Raw genomic sequence first — 19,131 nt, 5'->3', positions numbered from 1 at the left:
ACTGCAAAGCAGTTGGAGGTGTTAGGTGTATTTTGCCGTTTGGTCACAAAGGTGAAAAAGTTCCTACTTTTGGCAGGAGGTAGCCTTGAGGTCATCAGTGTTTTACAGCCCAAAATAGCCGTTGCTTTGAAAACACTGGAGAATTCAGGTTTTGCAAGAGGATGACAGGCAGTGGTTTGACACACAGAGTGACACTTGAAGGCACAAGTTGTTATATATGTTCTGTACAAATACCCTGCAAAGCGAAATAGGGAATTTAGTGCTGCTCTTGCTGTGAAGAGCACATCTCAATAATTTGGATTAGATAACAGGCCCCTTCTTCACTTCTCTTTCCCCACACACAGCCTCTCCATTCCTCCCCCTTTGTTCTACAGTCCCACTTCAACTTGCGACAGTGTTTTTCTCTTGTGCAGGACCCCGGCCCACCACCTCCTTCTCCCCTGGTTGGCCTAAAGCCTCTGCAGCTCTTGGAGATCAAGGCAAGGGGACGCTTCGGCTGCGTGTGGAAGGCTCAGCTGATGAACGACTACGTGGCAGTGAAAATCTTCCCTATTCAGGTGAGAAGGGCATCACCTTCGGGGCTCACTTGCAGAGCTGTCTGCCAGTGCTGAGACACTCCGAGTGCCTGTGGAGGTGTTTTCGAGACCATTACAAAGATGTATTTGGGCTCTTCTGCTGGGGGAAAAAGTTCAAGGACCCTCCCTCCCCTATACTTTTCTCTGTGTTACCTCATTACCGAATGCTTCCTGCGGTAGCTGTTGCTGCAAGAAGGGCAAACAAGCACATTTTGAAATCCACAGGATCACTGCAAATGGCCGTGTTGTTAAAAACCGGTCTGCAATGCCCGAAGTGCACAAAGGACCAAATCCCTGGCTTTGTGTGTCCTGCCCTGGCACACAAATCCTAAACCCAGACCCCAACCTAGCAAACAATTTTCAGCTTACAGAGAGAGGCACAGCCCTGGTACTGTGCAAGCTCACAGCACTGCAGCGTGTCTCTCAGCTCACGTCTTCCACTCCAGGAAACCTTTGAATGCTTCTGACTTGACTCTCTAGGAATGGTAAATGGAAAGAGTAGAGCAATCAAAAGTCAAATGAGAGAAGAATGACTGAAATGCCTTTGTGCTCCTCTGCTACCTCCTTATTTGTTAATTTTTTCTCCCTGTATTTGTTGTCATAGCGTTGCTAAAGGAGATTTGCACATCTTCTGTCCATGCCAGCTGTGACCTACTAGTAAATATTCAATAGAGCCTAGATTAGATTTTGCAGTCGTAACAATTACGGCTACAATGCAGATCTGGGTGCTGCATGCACAGGCTTTATCTCTGCCTTCTTTCTTCGGAAATCTTGAGAAATGTTATTTCTCAGTGAGGTTGGGCAGGGGGGTGGAATCTAAACCCAAACATGCGCTTTAGGAATAGCCGAGGATAATTTTGGAAAAGGGAGACCGAGAACAGCAACTTCCATTCTTCCTCCAGCACCTACCCTTTAGAAAAACAGCCTCATTTTGAAGGGATGCATCACATCCTCACGCTGGAGAATGGCATTAAGAGGAACATGAGCAGCTCTGACTGAGCTGAAGGAGCTGTTTGCTTTAAAGGGAAGAGTGATCTTTGATGGTGCATTTCTCCCTGCTTTAGGATAAGCAATCTTGGCAGAGCGAGAGGGAGATTTTCAATACTCCTGGCATGAAGCATGAAAACCTTTTGCAATTTATCGCAGCAGAGAAAAGAGGGACAAACCTAGAGACAGAGCTCTGGCTGATCACAGCTTTCCACGACAAGGTAACGTATCATTGCACATACATTTGGGGAAGGCAGAGGGCTGGCTGGGCGTGAAGCAGCAGCATTTGGTGTCTAATATTCTCCCAGAAGCTCCCCCTTGGTCCAGTTAGTCTGCCACTGGTGGTTGTGGAGGGCTGCTCCTGCTCCCCTTCTTCAAAGGCCCTTCCTTTAGCTTTCAAGGCTTTCCTGCACAAACACACAATGAAGAAAGGTGGGAGCTGGGGAGAGAGAGGTGGTACAAAAGGCCATGGCTCCTGTATGCCGTGGTTGCCGTCTCATAGCACACGTAGATCCCAACCCAGCCCTTGCAGATAGGCTTTGTATTTGCTTTAGAAGCTCGGGGCATACCTCCTCTTTCATGGATTGCTTTAGTTATCAAACATGACTAATACTTAAAATAAAACAAACATGCACAAATCGGGGTTGAGCCAGCAGCATTATCCCTCTGTTTAATTCAAGGCCTACTGAGTCAATCATTTCCACCACCAGCTGATACCATGCAACATCTTCTTGCATGCAAGGTTCTCCCTTTTCCTAAGCTGTAAGACTTGCTCTGTTTTGAGACCATTTTGTCCCTTCCTTCCCTCCCCTGGCAGATGAGTAGACTTGGGGCTTGTTTTGGAGATCAGACACTTTCTGTGCTGTCAAGGGCTCAGAACTCATAAATGCTTCTGGTTTTTATTTCTCCTTCCTTTTCACTTTTGCTAGTGATATTTTTCCCTCTCAAATGAAGGTTCACGTTTCTCAAGCATTGACGAAAACCATTTTCTAAACTGATGAGTTTACACATCTGTCCATAGCAGAGGCTGTGGTTAAGAACATGCGATGTCCTGTTTTATAGGGGTCTCTTACAGATTACCTGAAGGGCAACATCATCAGTTGGAATGAGCTCTGCCATGTTGCAGAAACCATGGCCCGTGGCTTGTCCTACCTACATGAAGATGTCCCTTGGTGCAAGGGTGAAGGGCACAAACCTGCTATAGCACACAGGTATGGCATCTTTTGTGGACGCTTTTTAAGTTCCCTGTTCAGATACTCGCAACCTCTTTGAAATGATGCTGTCAAACAGAGGAGGAGATTGTGCTTTTGGAAAGTAAATGCCTTTTAGCCCCCAAAATCCTGTGCTAAGACAAGAATTCTTTCACCTGCATCTGAAATGGCAAAGAGTAGGTAATCAGCACCTTGTTTGTGAAGCAGTACGTGTGCTTGGTGGTGGTTTATGGCAAATGTCTGAAGGGCAGGCGCTTCCCTCTGCCCTCTGCTCTTCTTTTGATGTGTATGAGGAAGGGGAACCTGGTTGCTGGAGAACCTCTCTTGGCAGGGATTGTGCTTGATGAGTTACATTATAATCCATGTATTTGTATGGCTATCTGAAGGTTTGGACCGTATTCTTCCCTACGTGTGTTAGACTGATAACTCCACTGTATGTCTTCCCACAGAGCTTTTGAGCGTTTGGTTTTGATGAGAAAAATGTAGAAATGTAGAAAATAGCTACTATTTATTTTTCACGGTAGTTTTATGGTGCCCAAATCTTGCCAGGGTGCTTATGAGAGACAGCAAAGGAAGGGCGCTGTGCCTCCAAGACCTCCCTGCCCACAAGTTGGGGCAGCAGGAATCCCAAATGAAGGGGGTGAAACCATCCTTGTTGCAGCAATGCTTGTCTTAGCCCTTGCACATCCCTGCAGTCCCACGTCCCTTGCCCTGGCTAAAACCTCGTAGATTCACAGAATGGTTTGGGTTGGAAGGGACCTTAAAGATCATCCATTTTCAACCCCCTCGCTACCGAGTTGTTCGCCAGCAGCATGGCAGGAGGGGGAGCTTTCCCGAAGGGATTTGTGACGGTTGTGTGGCTGCGGATGGTAATCCACAGCCGTGCTCCCCCACTGCTCTTCATCGAGGAGAGACTTAAACCCTGTGCCCAGCTGCAGCAATCTGCATCCAACCTAATGGGGCCGTCTTCCTATACGGCAAGATGATCTCTGTTTTTAAAAGGATGTCCCGGCCCCTGTGGGCCCCCCCGAACCTTAAAGTTGGTGGGAGCTGGGGGCTGGTGAAAGAGCCTGCAGCTGCCTTTGTGCTGCTCCTGGGGCTGACCCCGTGGCCCTGACATTTGTCCCCATGAAAATAAAGGCTGCGGTGTATGCATGAAAATTCCTGAGGGTGGGGAGCAAAGAAAAGCTACAGAAAGGCTTTAAAGCAACAGATCGTGCTCATTAGTGTCCCCATCCATTTAATAAATGATAAAAGATGGAGAGCGTGCCACTTGGGTGAACTGAATACATTCCTACAGAAGCGGGATTTCAGGACACAGTGGATTTTCCTTGGATTACCCCATTCTTTTCTTTTGTACTGCAAACAAACAAACAGTGTTGAATACTTTTTAAAGGTGGGGCGTCACTGAACGGGTTAACACGATGCATGCGAAGATGCTGGAAGGCCAGGTTAGGACTCCCTGAGTCGCTGCTCTGCAGACTTTGAGCAAACTCCTAGGACAGTGGCCCCGGCACAGCAGGATGGAGGTTATGGGATCGCTCGTCGGTGCTAAAGTGCCCCCACGTGGAAGCTGAAAATAAAATCTCTGGTGTCTAAATAAGGTTAACGCACCGACCACTTGTTGTCCGCTCGCTCCCTTGTTCCCTGATTTCAAGGATGACACTGAAAAGGGTATTTTCTCCTTTTCAGGCCACTTTTTTACTAGCAACTATTTTAGGGTCCTTACTAATGGTGTTGGTGGAATTCTCTTGGGTGTGGGTTGAATCAAGCCTTTCTCCCAGTCCTGGGTATGTTTGCATTGAGTTCACTCTTGCCAGCTCAGGGTGTTTGTGGAAGGAAGGAAAAATGGGGACGTTTATAGAAATATGGGGGAAAAAAGGAAGCACAAAAGGAAATCCCTGCCTTCCATGTGTAGATGTAGCAGGTAGCTGTCACATGCCCCAAGGGCAGTGTGGGTGGACAGGAACAGCAAGCACCCATACAATGATCCTGCTTTACATTTCACTTCACCTGGGAAAGGTGTGGCTCAGGCAGAGTGCTGCACAATTTCCGTGCGGTCCCAGCTGAGCCACTGCTTTGTGAAATCTCGTGCACAGTCTGTGCCGTCCTGGAGGGTGTAATCCCCTAACGCTGACCGCTGACAGAGCAAAGTCATTTATCTGTGTCATTGGGCGATGGCTGCTTTCTAAGCCTGTGGGCAAACTGCTATAGCCTGGAAGCAGCCGGTCTCTAAGATGGCAAGTAGTAGGTTAGGGGTGTTTTCAGGTGTAACAGAGATGTGCAAATGTTTTGCAGGCTCTACAAGACTGCCCTGTGTCCCTGGAAACCCCGTGGCCACAGCAGGCAGATTTCTGCTGGGGGTCCCTGCCTGTATTCCTCTCTCAAGCTTCACAGCTGTAAGGGAAATAACCCACTTCCCCCGTGCTAATCCCCGAGCCAGCAATGCCCTTCGTGCTGCAGATAGCTTGCTATGTTGCTGCACTCTGGCCAAACCTTCTGATGTTTTAAGCTAAGAATCAGGGTTGGGTGACACAGGATGAGTTTTGCACGTGATGCTTTCTCCAAGGCCACAGGCAGCAGCTCTTTTCTCTGGTCCAGCAGTTTCTCTCTTCCCAAGGAATTTTGACAGGTCTCTCTAGCGCGGAACAATTGTATCTGCCCTCATTAATTATTTTGCGCAGGCCTGCAATGTCCTGCAATCAGCAGGGTCACTGAGTGAATTGATGATAGGGAAATTATAATGCTGAGCATACAGGACAATTGCCATCTGCTGTCTAAGGTCTGTAATTTAATTATATTGCCAAACATTCCTTTTCAGATGAAAATGTGGGAAGCCCAGGGAACGAGGCTGGGCTGGTTAGTCATCTCGGTGCCATCCAACCCCACCTCCCCGGCTCCTGCAGACTCACCTGAGCTGCCCCGAAACAGCAGTCCTGCAGCACAGAGCTGACCCAAATGTCCCCTTGAAGTCATCTTCAAGCACAGTGCCATCCTGTCCGCTGCAGAGGCTGACACCCACTGGTCAGCTGCGTGGGCTGATCCCGGCAGCTCGTCTCCGTGGGGGCTCACCCCCTCCCCTGCTTGCTTTCCAACCAGGGGAAGTCAGTCCTGCAATTAAAGCAGAAGTGTAATAGAAGACTGTGGCTGATTCCCAAGGAAGGCTTGGTCCTGATTTTCTCTGTATTAATGACACGTGGGAATAGCTCAAAGCTGCATCAGGGGCTGTTCATACTAGATATTAGGAAAAACTTTACTGAGAGGGTAGTTAGACACTGCAACAGGCTTCCTAGCGAGGTGGTTGATGCTTCGTGCCTGTCAGTGTTTAGGAGACATTTGGATAATGCTCATGCTGATGTGTTTTAGCTTTGGGTTAGCCCCGAAGTAGTCTGGCAGTTGGACTTGGTGATCTTGGTAGGTCTCTTCCAACTGAAACTGTTCTGTTCTGTTCTGTTCTGTTCTGTTCTATTCTATTCTATTCTATTCTAAATGGGATGAATATGTAGCCCTTTCTTTCTTCCTTTGATACCTCTTGGAGGGGATGGGAGGGATACGGAGTTATCCGGTGGTGCAAAGGCCTACACAGGCTGTGGGTGGGAGACTCATTATCTGGATTTTATTTTGCTGGTAATTTCCTCAGGACTTCTGCAGCTTGCCTGTCCTGAAGCTGTGCTTTCTCTCCCTCCTTTGCCCCACTGCTTGTCCCTGTGCCCTGCTTCCCCTCTGGGCAGGGAGAGGAGGTGGCACTGCCACATGGCTGGGCAGCGCATCGAGGACCGATCACACTCCCCCGGTACCCAGGGCTTGAGGATGCTCAGGGTTATGTGCCCGAAACATGCTGTAAAGCACCCTCCTGCCGAGCGTGAGCTCCTGCAGAGAGCAGGGCTGGAGACCTTCACACCATGTGAGCACAGCGCTCAGAGAAACTGTTTGCCAGCACCCCCATGACACCACCGCTGTGGCAGTGCAGCACCGATGCCACCCTTGGTCACCCCTGTTTCCAGCAGGTGATGGCAGTCAACAAAAGCACCCAAGAAGTGCGTGGTCGGGGTCAGGGTGGCAGCAGTGACCTCAGCACCTTCCCTGGGTTAGGTCTGGTCCCAGCCCAGCAGCACGGGGCTGCCTGGTGGCATCTCACGGACACCCAGCAGCAGGGAGCAGCTGAATTTGCCAGCTGGGGAAGGAAGGAAGGAGCTGATGCCACCCAGGGCTGCTAAATGTAGAGGTTACAAAGTGGTGTGTTGCTCTGTGATTCAGACCCGTGCCGTAATAAACCCTCCTAAACTCGCTTCTTGGCTCTCTCTAGGGACTTCAAGAGTAAAAACGTCTTGCTGAAGAACGACTTGACGGCAGTGCTGGCCGATTTTGGTCTAGCTGTACGGTTTGAACCTGGAAAACCTCCAGGGGACACTCATGGACAGGTAATCTTTATCTTTAAAAATAACATTGTAAAAAGTCAGCTTCTCGTGCGTAGAGGCGGTTTGTGCAGATGCAGACTGGAGGCAGGGAGATTACGGGAATGTTTTCCTCTTCCTTGCGTAATTCATATGGGGGAAAGCACCTTTTTTTTCCCTTTAGCGTGACCCTGGAGAGTGAGACCTAAGGAGAACGGGAGCAGCATGCACCCCTGAGCCCAGCCGCAGCTCTCAGCCCCTGGCCCTGTGTGATGGGAACCCACCCCTACATGCTGGTGCAAACATGACATCTCCCCTGTCCCCCCATGCACCTTTTCCTTGCAGTGTCGCTTCTGTGCATTTAATTTCCTCCAATACAGGCACTTTCTGTACAAGTAGAGGTGCAACCTGTCCTGGCCCTGGTGGCAAGCGACTTCTCCCTTCAAACACGGAACGTGATGACTCTTTTATTGCCTCGGTATTAAACATTAACACTCCTAAAACTGTAGAGTTGTTTTCAAGAATTCAGCCAGGCTCGCTGCCAGGGTAACCTTTCGCAACGGTGAACTTTGCGTGCTGGCTTTGCGCTGTGTGAACAATTTCCTGCGTTTTGATCAGTTTGGGATTTTCCACCGGTGAGCTGCAGCGAGTGGCCCCTCACCGTGTCTCTGGGCAGGGGTGCAGCAAGGGCAGCCGTTCCTCCGGGCACCTCCTGGGTTTTAGGAATGCATGTCTCCAATGCCATCTCCCCTTTTTACCCTTACCTCAGGTTATCTCCTCACAGCTTTCCTCATTTTTGCCACCTTTCTTTGGATTTTTCCAGCATTTCCCGTGCTTTCTCACATCTACGTTTCCCCTTCTGCCCAATTCCTCAGGTAGCAGTAAGATCAGATGAGAAACCCCTAAAGAAAAATATTAAAAGGCGTTTCAGCTCCCATATTAAAAACGTGCTTTTCACCTTGCTGTGCTCTCCTCTCTCCTACATCATGGGCTATGATTCTGCCCCATACATAGCCATGAATATCTGAGAAGTTTTGTATGGCTCTGCCTGGGCTGAACGCACCCAGGCATGCTGTGTGGTGGGGAGAGGGAGTCTTTTCCAAACCAGACCCTGGTAAGTCAGGGCAGGGGGGATTTGTGCTTTACCATTCCTGCGGATGATTTTATCCAGGGCTCTGAAACCAACACCTTTTCCTACCATTTCAGGATACATTGATTCTACTCTTCTTCTTTTTTTTTTTTTCTTTTCTTTTTTCTTTTTCTATATGTATTTTTAGAGAAAGGGAATTGAACTTTCAGCGGCTGCAATAACCAAGTCTGGCTTGACCTCGGGGTGTTGTGTGTGTCTCCAAAGGCAGCGTTTTCTCCTCCAGCATGTGCTGCTGGAGCAAGATGCAGTGGGATGCAAAGGATTTCATCCCCACTCGCTGTGCCTCGCTGCATCTGAATTAGACCTATAGCGTACGCTGAATGTATACGACACACATAGCCATGCTCTTTGGCTTTTTCCTTCAGGTAGCTTATCTAGGCTCAAGTGAGCTTAATGAGAATCGGTGTCAGAAGAAACAGCTCCCTTTTGGTTGTCTTTCGAGCGAGGTACAAATTTGGCAGAAGTAGCCTTAAGGCTAATGAAAGCAGCTGTCATTCATCTCTGACCAACGGAGGCTGACGGACCCAACTGGAATTTAACTCGAGCTGTTTCTTTCTCTGTAGGTGGGAACAAGGAGGTATATGGCTCCTGAAGTGTTAGAGGGAGCAATCAACTTCCAACGAGACGCCTTCCTGAGAATAGACATGTATGCAATGGGACTGGTATTGTGGGAATTAGTCTCCAGATGTAGAGCAGTTGATGGTAAGACTAAAGATCTGCCCCAGGCACGGCTCTGTTTCAGCATGGTTTGCTGGCTCAGAGAACGGGCCTGGCTTTGTTAAAAATAAATAATAATTAAAAAAATAATAATCAATGGCATATTCTTATTAGGCTGCTAGCCTGTTTTTCATTTGCTTCGTTTATAATGTAAGCTGTCATTTTCTGTGGATAATAACCTTTGTAGTGTTCAAGTCTCAAAGTGCTTTTAATACCATCAAAGTTCACGGTGTCCCCTTTCACAGGGGGGTTTATCCTAAAATGATGCTGCAAAATGGGTCATCTTTTCTGTCCAAGTAGCCCATCTGCTTTTGGTTACATCCTTGCTATTTGCAGGACTTTGCCTCTGGTCAGGGAAGCTGTCGTTTTGTTGTACTATCTCCAAAGCTGCCTGCTCCAACTTCTACTTGTGTAGATATGGGTGCTCTGGACTGAATATCAAGTTTGTGAATTAATAGTACCTTACCTGCACTTCAGACATTGACGTTAATATTGTAGGAGCACAGAGGAACTTGATTATAATTCGGATGTGAGCCTAGGAGTGTGGTTCTTCAAAAAGTTCCTGTCTAACCAGATAAAATGCCAGAGGAGCAGGGACGTAAGAGCATAGCAGGGTGAAGCAGTTGTACCCAGGATCACTCTGCAGGTCTCTATTAGAGGCAGCAATAAGATTTCTCAGTTGAGCCCCCCCAGATATCTATGTGGATTTTTGCTTTTTATTTTTATGATCCCCTTTCAACTTTGCTTTGGAAGTAGCTGGCCAGGATACTCCAAGTGTCACACACAGCACCTTTAAATCGGAGGGAAGACTTTCTTTGGGCTGAGGGAGAGTTACGCCGAACCCTATCTGCACTTTTAGCTCAGAAGTGATATTGTACAAAACCTTATTTAACAGATCTGCTGCATCATTATGGTCAGCATTGTTGACTTCATTGACAGACAGGCCTTGTCTTGCTCATTGAAGTTGAAAGGCAGTGAGTGTAACTTCAGAAACAGAGCATTGACTCAATTCCAGTTGTAGGCTAGTTGGAGAGCATGGTTGTACTATCAGTAGGTTTGGCTTGGAGATCACCAGTGCAGCTCTTTATAGTCTTGATTCCTCTTTGAGGAAGAGGAATGGAAGGTCATGTGCATTATCGTGCCATCTGTTGGAACAAGCACTTCAGTTTGTTTTACTGACTGGCATTGTGTCTACAAGAATAAGCTGTTTTAGTGACTGTTTTTTTTTTTCAGATTACCTAAACATAATTTTCTTGGTGTCACAGTTCATGACCAGCTAAAGTGGTCGGTTCTTTTATTTTATTCTGGAAAGACCCTCTTGAATTACTCCCACTATTGCAAGAGGTCACTTTTCACTACTGAGAAATCATAAGTAATGCCACTGAGCACCCTGAGAAAGCCCATTTGTTAAGGTGGGCTGCGTTTTTCTAAGAGGGCATCTCCACATTGCCAGAGGCCAAATGACATTTCAATGATCAGAAGTTATTGCTGCAGTCCAGGGTCTGCACTGGCACTCAGAACAGTTTTTTTATTCTTGGAGCCCAGAGCAGTTCACAGCCGTAACAGGTATAACGAAAGCATTCAGAAATCATTTTGCAGTGAGGAGCTGGTACCTGGGACAAGTGCATCTGGCTCTACCCTGTCAGGGCTGACTTAAATCTATGAACAAGCCAGATGACAAAGGAAGAGATTACAAGCACTGTAAATGCTTGACCTTGCTAGTCAGTGCCTAAAGTGAAATTATGCTCGTGCTGAAACCTTTCTTTAGGTTATTTTGCTGCAGTGGGTTGAGGTTGCTCTGGAGCCACAGCTTGTGCACGAGGAAGATGTGGCTCTGTGGAGGCTGTGGCTCTACAGAGGCTGTTTCTGTACTAACCCGGTCCTTTGCTTGCACTTCAGGTCCGGTGGATGAATACATGCTGCCTTTCGAAGAAGAAATAGGTCAGCACCCATCCCTTGAGGACCTGCAAGAAGTGGTGGTTCACAAGAAGATGCGCCCCGTGTTCAAGGATCATTGGCTGAAACACCCTGTAGGTCTCTCCTGGTTAACGGGGGAAGTTATTTCTTGCGTGAGGGGCACAAGGGATGCGGTTATGCATCATGTGTTAGCTTCAAAGGGAAAAATTGCAGGAAAATCTTCTAGTGATCTGGCAGGATTGAGGTGCCCTGAGGCACAAACTAAACTGCAGGTGACCTTCATGTCTTCACCACTCCCTGGTGCTGTCCTAGCACAGTGGCCTCCTGCAGAGAGAGTCAGGGAATGAGGGCTTGCATGGCACCTTCACATTCCCCTTTATGTTTGTCCCTTTTTGTATTTGGAGGGTAAACTGGCTGATTAAAATCAGACGGAGCAAATAAATGGGGAATGTGTCGTGGTGTGCTGTGCATTTGTTTAGTAGGACTCATTTAATATGATTAAAGAATGGAAAATAAAGTCCCTTTGATATTGAAGAGAGAATGATCCATACCATCGGAGACATGTTCCTCACAACCCAGATAGCATGCAAGACTTGAGCAATTTTTTGAGGAAAAATTAATTAGAAGTGAAGGCAAACAGACAATGAGGTAAAATGCAGCATGGGTTTCCCAGAGGTAGATAATTTCAAATGAGTGTTTTTAATAAAAGAGCTGATTTTTCAGACTGGGAAAGTGAGCAGATCATGAAATCTCACAGGGCTTCAGTAAGAAGCTAAATGCCTCTGTTTTGGCCAAACTGCTGCTGTTTGGGCTAGATTCAGGTGTAGTAACTCGTTGCCTAGACGTCAGGGAGAGCTGCTGGGTGTAGATAGAGTTGACTGTTCCAGTTTCTGGATGAGTGGGATTCAAATATGAGCAGTGCTCTTCCAGCAGTGTTGGATTCAGGTATTTTTTGGATATCTACAGAAGTGATTGCAAACAAAACAACTGCTTCATAGTAACTGATACAGAACTGCCAGCTCTGGTGGTGTTATCATGGGAATCATGGCTTGTCTATTAAGGCTTTAACTGCTAAATCTCGTGATATACTTTGTTATTAAAAAAAAAAAAAAGTACTTTTGTGTCTATGAAAAAAGCTGGATATGACCAAACCCTACAGCCTTAGAAACCAGAAGCTTAGAAAACGAAAACAACAGAGTGAAAGCAATTTTTAAAGCTAATCTCATGCTAATTTGCGTACCACGGAGAAATGATGCTTAGCTTTTCTTCCATTCTCCACAGGGCTTGGCGCAGCTCTGCGTGACCATCGAAGAGTGCTGGGACCACGATGCGGAGGCTCGGCTTTCGGCGGGCTGTGTCGAGGAGCGCATCGCTCAGATCCGCAAATCCGTAAACGGCACTACCTCGGACTGCCTCGTCTCCATCGTGACGTCCGTCACCAACGTGGACTTGCCGCCCAAAGAGTCTAGTATCTAAGTCCTGGTTCACATTTGTCTTTCCAGACTCAGTGGATTTGAAAAAAAAAAAAAAAAGAAAAGAAAAGAAAAAAAGTTTTAAAGAAAAACACACACAAAAAAACAAAACCGCAAAAATCCAACAAACACGTGAATGCAGCTGCTATTTTATCTTGACTTTTTATTATTATTGTTATTATTATTATTATTATTTTTTTGGATTGGATCAATTTTACCAGCACATTGCTCTACTGTATTAAAAAAATGGACATTTCAGCAAGCATTCAGGTGCCGACTAATGAATGCAGAAAAGGTGCAGGTACCTCAGAACCTCAACAAACTCACTTCAGTTCGTTTTTTTTTTTTTGTTTTTTTTTTTTTATTCAGTTTTCTGGGTTTCTCTTGATCGGTCTGTCTTCTGAGCGGAGCATCTGTGACATAAAGGAAAATCACCTACCATCTTAGAAAATGCAATGCTGCAAACTTTGGAGGAAACTTAAGACTGTTATATAAGATTACACCTTCCTCAAAAGGATTTTTTCCCCATTTTGTTTTGGTTTTTGGGTTCCGTTCTGTTTTAGGGTTCTTTTTGGAAGTGAGCTTCAAAAAAAAACAGCAGATGTGTCTTTTACGGATCTAACGGGTGTCATTGTAACATGGAAAAAAAGTAACTGGGCAGAGAATGTTAATTCTTGGTGGTAGAATTGAAGGGGGGAGCGTAGAATAGGGGTGGGGAGAGTGACGTTGGACTTGGCAGCATTTGGGGAAACATCATTTGCTATGGAGCTACTTCTCAGGTAACCATTAGAGGAGAGGAAGGACATTTCTGGGCAGAGTATTAACGGCTGCAGCGTATGGAGAAAGCTGAGTTAAAGAGCCAGTGGCTGTAAGCAAGGCGCTAGTTCATCCTTCCTCCAGCTTCTGGGGCTTGGGTGGTTAAAGAAAAAAAGCAGAACTATGATTACCTTTTGTTTTTCAACTCTGGATAGTAACGGGAAGGATGCTTTTAAGCAGCATAATTGGAAGAGGTGGGAAAGTGCGTTCTCAGAAGCACTTTGGTAAAATACTGGAACATAGGAAAAAAATTTGCATCTCGCTTGAAGCGTGAGTCATTTCAGGCAATTTGGCCTCGGGGTTGATTATCTGCCAGCCCAAGCCACCGGTGCAGATGGTGGAAAGAGGAAAAGTGTGAAAACTGGCTCTGTAAATTTTTTGTTTTCTTTTTAATTTGGGGTTGTAGGGAGGTGGAAATTACCTGAACCAGTGGCAGATGGCTCCTGTAGCATCCCAGAAGCCTAGGAACTGTACAGCTGCAGACTGCCGAGGCAGCTGAGCAGCAGCAGCGATTCTCACGGCATCTCGCAGACTGGTTTCTTTGACGCTACTTTCTCCTTACTCTGTGACTAAACTCTTTTGTCTTCAAGTGGTGCATATTCTAAAATACCGTTACTCTTATTATGCCATAAACTCGCTCTAGTCAGTGAATGTTCCTAATGCTGCTGATTCAACATTGAAATATTTTTTTAATTTGCAATACATGCAATGTTAAAAGAAAAAAAAAAAAGAAAAAAAAACACAAAACACACACACACACACGTTACGTGGCTTCCGAGGTTTAAACTGAAAAAAAAAAATTAAAAACTTCATGACCACAGACCACCTCAAACCAGAAATACCTCAGAATTTTCTACTTGTATGAGTTTTATTATATATTTTGTTAGTTGTGTTGTCTTGTAGTAAGTATATTTTAATGTAAGTTGGCTTTTATGACAAGGGAGTTTTAAAAAAAGAAAAAAAAGAAAAAAAGTTCCAAAATCTTTTAGGAAGTGCTACCATTTTTTTGTTTGTTTGTTTTATAAAGCACCATTGTAAATAACTGTATACAGTTGTAGAATAACTGCCTATATAAGGTACCTGGGCATTATTCACTTTTATTTGTGAAGGCTGTTTCCATTCTGTGTTTTTTTGCTTTGTTTTGTTTTTGTTTTGTCTGTTTTAGTGAAAGGACAGTACATCTTTTTATTATTGTTATTATTGTTTTATTTTTATTTTTATTTTTATTTTTTATTCTTATTTTTTTTGGTCTTTGAATATAACATGAATTCTGTGTCTTGCTAGACTGACAAAGTTATGTCCATGGGATGGCCAGAACTTCTAAATTTTTTCTTGTGTTAAGCCAAAACGCAGTCCTGAACTAATCACCCTTTAAAAAAAAAAAACATGTAAAAAGTCTGTACTATACAGATGAATTGGGCTTGTTGTCACTGCTAAATTGCCAATGTGGACCCTTGCACAAATGTAATTTACTAAGCAAACAAAATTGCTAATTGGAGAAAATATGGAGAAAATACAAAGTAAATTGAAATATATCTCTTGAAAAATATAGCTTTAAAACCTAGAGGTCACAAATGAGGACACGGTCCTTTATCTCGAAGAGACATGAAGATAATTGCCTTAATTTGTCTATCTGAATAAAGTCTTAACCTATTCTTTCAAGTTACTGAATGTATATTGCATATTAGTATGTACACACATGTAATTGTGTTTCCGTGTGTAGGATTGGAAGTTTCTGTTCCTTAATGTGATTCTGTTGAGAACACCGTGACAAAACCGGACAGAAGGACACCAGTTTGACCCAGCTGATGTCGCTGGTGAGGGCTGACATCTTTGGGGCTGATGCTGCAGCGTGCCTATGCTGAACATTAAGCGTGTGGGTGGCTTTTCTGGTGGCATGCCATTGATCGCTCACTTAACGTTAAGCATGGTCGTAAAGGTTTGCAGGATCAGCGCTTTTCACATTCTAATACATTTCTGCACTGAGATTTATATGAAAATGTGACTATGTTTTAGAAGTGAAGTGATGTAAGGGTTGGGGTGGAGTCTAGAGCGGAGTTAAGACTGAGTGAATGCTTGTTTCGAGGTGGGCTTGCTCCCATTTCCCCAGGAATGGGAGCTGGTTCACACTGCTGCAGAAAGAAAAAAGCTGTACTGTCTTTTAACTGTCAATATCTGTTTGCTGTTCTGGATTTTTTCCTTCAGCATTATGTGTAATGGCTAAAACAGGCTTATTACAGCAGTTGCTTTTTTATCCTGATTTCTTTGAGAAGCTTTAAAGTATTTATTGAAAGTGCCATATGATTTTAATAGCCTATTAGACAGTCTCTTAAGTCGTCTCTTCTGAGAAAGCATAAACAAAAATTCTCACATGTAGCTTACCTTACTGCGGGGAACTGTACAAACTTTGACCGAATGTTGATTGTATTACCTGGAGTAATGGTTCCTTATAGATCATCTTGTCAGCAGGGTTCAGAAACTGATTTTAAAAACAATTTCCAAAATGCATTTGTGCTCGGTTACAAATTTTAAATGTGTGTTGGTATGTGTGTCTTGCTACCGCAGCAGAGAAGGAAATCCTGAACTTTTACCTATTTACAAATTTGTACTGGTTTAGCTAAAGTTGTTCTTTTAACTGGTATTTATTTATTTTATTACTGAAGACAAGCTCTGATTAACTTACTGGTCTTTAAACACTTGAGCTGTCAAGCAAATAGTTTCCTCATCGCTAATCTAGCATTTGAACTTTCATTGACAACATGATTTTGGTTTTGTTCGGTATTGCAGAAGCTTTTTCCAGGTCAGCAACAGGGCACATCCATAGGTGTAGCTGTAATAAGCAATTGTGACTCTTTTCCTCTTAACACTCCCTTGAAAATGCTGGATACAACACATCTTATGTTACTTCCCAAACAGTAAATTTCACTTCCCATTCTGATTTTGAGGAAGTAGCTCTTAAAAATTTTGTCGCAGAATTTTATTGTTGAACTTCTTCTCTTGTATAGCAGTTCTTAGGTAAATATTAACCATGAATATCCTGGTAAAAATTCTCTATGACTCGAGGAGCCAGGATTCCCCTCTCTCCGGTCTCACTCCTTTTATTAATTTATTGCACTGGCTGGGTCGGTTTCCTAGGTGAAGGAAGTTTAAGCTTACGTTTTGAGACTGGAAATACCACAGGAGCTAAAATTGCTTTCTTGAGGTGATAGAGCTGTGACTTGCTACTGCAATTGCATTAGTACAGCAAGGCTGGAAACTGTATGTGGCTCCTGTTGAAATATCTGTGCACACTCTTAAGAGAAGGCTATTAACTGGTCTAACCATCAGTTAAGTGATACCTGGCCTACTCGTTATTCTGATTTAGGATTTCAGCTGGTCCTGATAATGACGTTTTCTCTAGTGAAGACAAAAGAAAAGCACTTTTTTATTCTGCCTCATTCTTTGGCTGAAATTTTCTTACAGAATAAACTATGCTTGGTAAAGTTACACCTATGGAAATGCCAAGGTCTTTGTGTTTATGTTTGTTTCAAAGAAAAGGTACGTGAGTACCCCCCAGTAACTCTACTGCATTTTGCTTAGGTCTCGTGATTCACCGCTGTTTCTGTTGTTCAGTTCAGTGGGAGCAGCTTTGGGTCCTCTGAATGCCGGCGTTGCTGGAGTGGGGTTTCCAGGTTGGTTGAACAGGCGTTTGCCATTAGGAATGCTGACCCCCCTTAATATCATAGCATAAAAACTGGAGAGCACAGGTTTTATTCCTCTTGTGCTGCTTTCTAGGCAGACTGTCAGAATTTACCTGTTTTGCAGGTGAGAGATCTGGTTTCACTTAGTCAGGAAGAAACTGCTATGGCAGAGAAAGGTGCTGGTTGATAATATTGTGACAGTGCTGTTGTTGCAGTCCTCTACAAGCCACACTCCCCTTGAGAAGTTGCTAGGCAGGAAGTGTCCCACAAACTACTATCACTTTTACATACAGAATATTGTTTGGTAACACTGTAAATAAAATAGACTATATAATAGAGAAAAATAAGGACATTTTGACTTTTTTACTTTTGGAAATATATATATATATATATTTTAGTTACATATACAAACAAAAATTCTACATTGTGTGAGAATTCTTTTATACCACAAATTATTTTTGTAATGTCTAATATGTTTCTGCAGGGAAAAGGGAGAAAGGTCTGTGTACGCGCAGCAAATAAATATATATATATAGTTTAAAATAAGTGTGCACTACATCAAAGTCTAGAGGGTAGAACAAATTTAGCCTGAAACCAGTGTGAGGAGCAAGTTTGGATGTACTTGGACATGCTTTGAGGGCGGCACTTAGTATATGTTTAATAGGTTATTGTGCATGTCACGTCCCTTCTGCTAAAAATGCTTATTGCTTTTCTATGACCATCTTCAGTTTAACCAGGAATTTTTTTCATGTAATTATGCAAGTATCCATGTGTGAACAGTGTGTCTTTTGAGATATGCCATGATGCTGCAGTGAGTTGTGAAGTCAGGGTGTTAAAAATTTACTGAGACCAAATAGTTGGGCTGATCTAACTCGCTGCCATATCCGTTTATAGCAGCTGCGTTTGCTGCATTGACAATATGATCTGTAAGGAGCTGTTGCCAGTAGAGTCTTGATAAAAGCATTTCCCAGAAGTTCCTTCTCACTGAAGTGACACCAATAATCCAATAATCAGACTTCACCAGAACATGCAGATGTGCTCTGTGTTCCCAGCGTCAGATTTTACTGTCTGGGTCAGAAGCACTAAGGAAAAGGAACACTGTCACGTCCAAAGTCCTACTTAGAAAAAGAGCATTCCTAATTTGTGTAGCCAATCCAATGTATTCTAAAGGTATTAAAGAAAAAAAACAACTTTAAAATATTTTCTTTTCACTTAAGCTAACTTTGCCTGTTGGACCTAAAAATCACTCCAGTCTTTGGTTCTCTTAATCTCGACAGCACAATGCCGGCAGGGTAAAAGTTAACTGAATAAAACCTAAAACCAAACAATATGTTGTGCTACTTGAAAGCTGTTCTGACAGTGTGCCTTTTGAAATTAGTGCTTGAACGATTCAGAGCAAGCTCCTGTGATTTCTGAATCCTACTTCTCTGTTCTTGGTGAAGTCCTGGCCCTGTGGAAGCCCGGGGCAGAGTTGGCATCTAATTCAGTGGGACCATGAGTGTGTGTGTTCCTGGAGCACTTTCTAAACATACCTGGTCAATACCCTCACTCACTAACATGGGACTTCTTTTCTAATATTCTAGTCTTTGGGTGAAGCTCTGTTCCCTGACTGAAGTAATAACCTAATCAAGTAAGCAGTAATCCTTTTTGTCGGGACACTTCCACAGAAAGAGGTCATACTTGTGTTATGTCCATCCAGCTGTTCTGAAATGTAATGCTATTCTGTTGTGCCTTTATTTTTCCATGTAAAAGCAACTGCTGTAAGCTTTTTTTTTTCTTTTTCTTTTTTTTTTTTTTTTTATTTTCGTTTACTAGTTTTTTCTGTCTGAAAAAACACTTTTCATTGCCCAGCTGTTGTTTCTGGATGCAGTCTGTGATCCAGGTATTTCAAGAACCGATTACCTCAAACCTCATGTTAAACAGTGTTGCTATCTGGATTCTCCTTGATACTACAATATTGTAACATACACAAACAGGAACCTTGCTATGTATTTATATATATATATCATATACATATATACATGTATGTGCTATATATATATAAATGGAAAGTGATCCCCAAGGACTGAAGGAAAAAAGCAAAACTTTTGTTTTCCAACATTGAAACCAAAAGGGCTTTTCTGAAGCTCTATAATGGCATTGTGCTGGATATATATTAAGAAAGTGTTTTCTGCAAAGTGCTTCCTTTGTTAGCCTTTTTATTTCAGTATTT

At 43.9% G+C, this 19,131-nt stretch overlaps 1 protein-coding gene across 2 annotated transcripts in view; it reads left to right on the top strand.

Annotated features, from left to right (window-relative positions):
- The window catches only part of ACVR2B (activin A receptor type 2B), a 92,898-nt gene extending 78,721 nt beyond the window's left edge, over positions 1 to 14,177 (top strand). The window contains exons 5-11 of one of the 2 annotated variants that reach the window (XM_040548886.1): positions 414 to 557; positions 1,640 to 1,783; positions 2,625 to 2,773; positions 7,080 to 7,194; positions 8,881 to 9,019; positions 10,934 to 11,064; positions 12,233 to 14,177. In XM_040548886.1, coding sequence (XP_040404820.1) covers positions 414 to 557; positions 1,640 to 1,783; positions 2,625 to 2,773; positions 7,080 to 7,194; positions 8,881 to 9,019; positions 10,934 to 11,064; positions 12,233 to 12,427 — 1,017 coding nt within the window. In that variant the 3' untranslated portion in view covers positions 12,428 to 14,177. Of the gene's footprint in view, positions 1 to 395; positions 558 to 1,639; positions 1,784 to 2,624; positions 2,774 to 7,079; positions 7,195 to 8,880; positions 9,020 to 10,933; positions 11,065 to 12,232 lie in introns of both variants that reach the window. The other variant, XM_040548885.1, reaches the window with a different exon arrangement.
- The last annotated feature ends 4,954 nt before the right edge of the window (positions 14,178 to 19,131 follow it).

The sequence above is a fragment of the Cygnus olor genome, chromosome 2 (assembly GCF_009769625.2).
Source record: "Cygnus olor isolate bCygOlo1 chromosome 2, bCygOlo1.pri.v2, whole genome shotgun sequence".
Lineage (NCBI taxonomy): Eukaryota > Metazoa > Chordata > Aves > Anseriformes > Anatidae > Cygnus > Cygnus olor.
The sequence above is the reverse complement of the archived record's forward strand: the minus strand, read 5'-3'. Positions and strand labels throughout refer to the sequence as shown.